This window comes from Penaeus chinensis, chromosome 25, assembly GCF_019202785.1.
Source record: "Penaeus chinensis breed Huanghai No. 1 chromosome 25, ASM1920278v2, whole genome shotgun sequence".
NCBI classification, from domain to species: domain Eukaryota; kingdom Metazoa; phylum Arthropoda; class Malacostraca; order Decapoda; family Penaeidae; genus Penaeus; species Penaeus chinensis.
The window spans coordinates 11944814-11945835 of NC_061843.1; the positions used below are offsets into that span (position 1 = coordinate 11944814).

Below are 1022 nucleotides of genomic sequence, written 5' to 3' on the forward strand. Positions count from 1 at the left end.
TTCACACAAAGAAAAGTCAAATTAAACTAAAATTCCCACAGTATATGAGGTCACAGTACTTTTCTTTATCAACTTAGGAAACGTAGGAATGTAAAATAAACCATTAATATGCCTTATTCTCTGGACCAAAATGAAGGGGGTATTCACACGACCCAAAATTACTCATAAACGAAAGCACAAAGTGGAGGGAGGGAACCCACCTACTACCCCCTTTTCCCCCCGTCACAGCACCTAAAACGAGAGGGCTTAGTCCCCGCGGCAGAAGGAGGCCCACCTGAGGGAGGCCCACCTGAGGGATAGTGGTGAGGGAAGTGCTGCTGGCCAGGGAGGCCCACTTCGTCATCGTCGTCGTCCTCGCTGATCTCGCCCTCTTCGTGCTCGCTCTCCATGGCCTCGGCCACTTCCTCGGCGTCCGACACCACTTCTAGCACTTTAACGTCCTCGTCCATGTTGTTTGTGGCGTCCAGCATGAGTGCGCGGGTCGGAAGTGCAGCCCCGTCCTAAGCAAGTGGCGCTACGTCGTCGCCTCGGCCATTCGCTTCCTTCTGCTCGCCCGAAAACAAACACTTGCGCAAGTCGGGCGTATTCTCGCGGATTCTTGCTCTCAAGCTGGTTTGAGTTCGTGACGTCATGAGCAATCTTAACGGCAGGACAAGTGCAACGGTATGGTTAAGGGTTGGATTTTTACTTGAATTACTAGTGTAGTTTTTAGAGGCAGTTATTTTTAAAAATATTTTTAAAGGAAACAAGTTGAGGAGATAGTGCGGGAATCACCAACCTGACGATAACTTTACATCATCATGACGTCATGATTTCGAATCAACTTGGACAATGGAACGCGAAAATTCGCCTCTGCGCAAGTTGAAGTTGGTCACATTGGCACTGATAATTGCAGCTCTTGCGAAAACCAAAATCCTGTAATTTCAGCTGGCTTTAACTCTTTTCTTGCAATATTAAGGGTAGTTTTATAAAGACCACTTGGAATAAATGTTATGTAAAAACTAATTTCACTATATCTGTTG

General features: G+C 46.6%; 1 protein-coding gene across 4 annotated transcripts in view; it reads right to left on the reverse strand.

Annotated features, from left to right (window-relative positions):
- LOC125038541 overlaps positions 1–657 on the reverse strand; it is a 36619-nt gene extending 35962 nt beyond the window's left edge. For 3 of the 4 annotated variants that reach the window (XM_047632055.1, XM_047632053.1, XM_047632052.1), the window contains exon 1: positions 275–657. In XM_047632055.1, coding sequence (XP_047488011.1) covers positions 275–470 — 196 coding nt within the window. In that variant the 5' untranslated portion in view covers positions 471–657. The remainder of the gene's footprint in view (positions 1–274) is intronic. The other variant, XM_047632054.1, reaches the window with a different exon arrangement.
- Positions 658–1022: the final 365 nt, after the last annotated feature.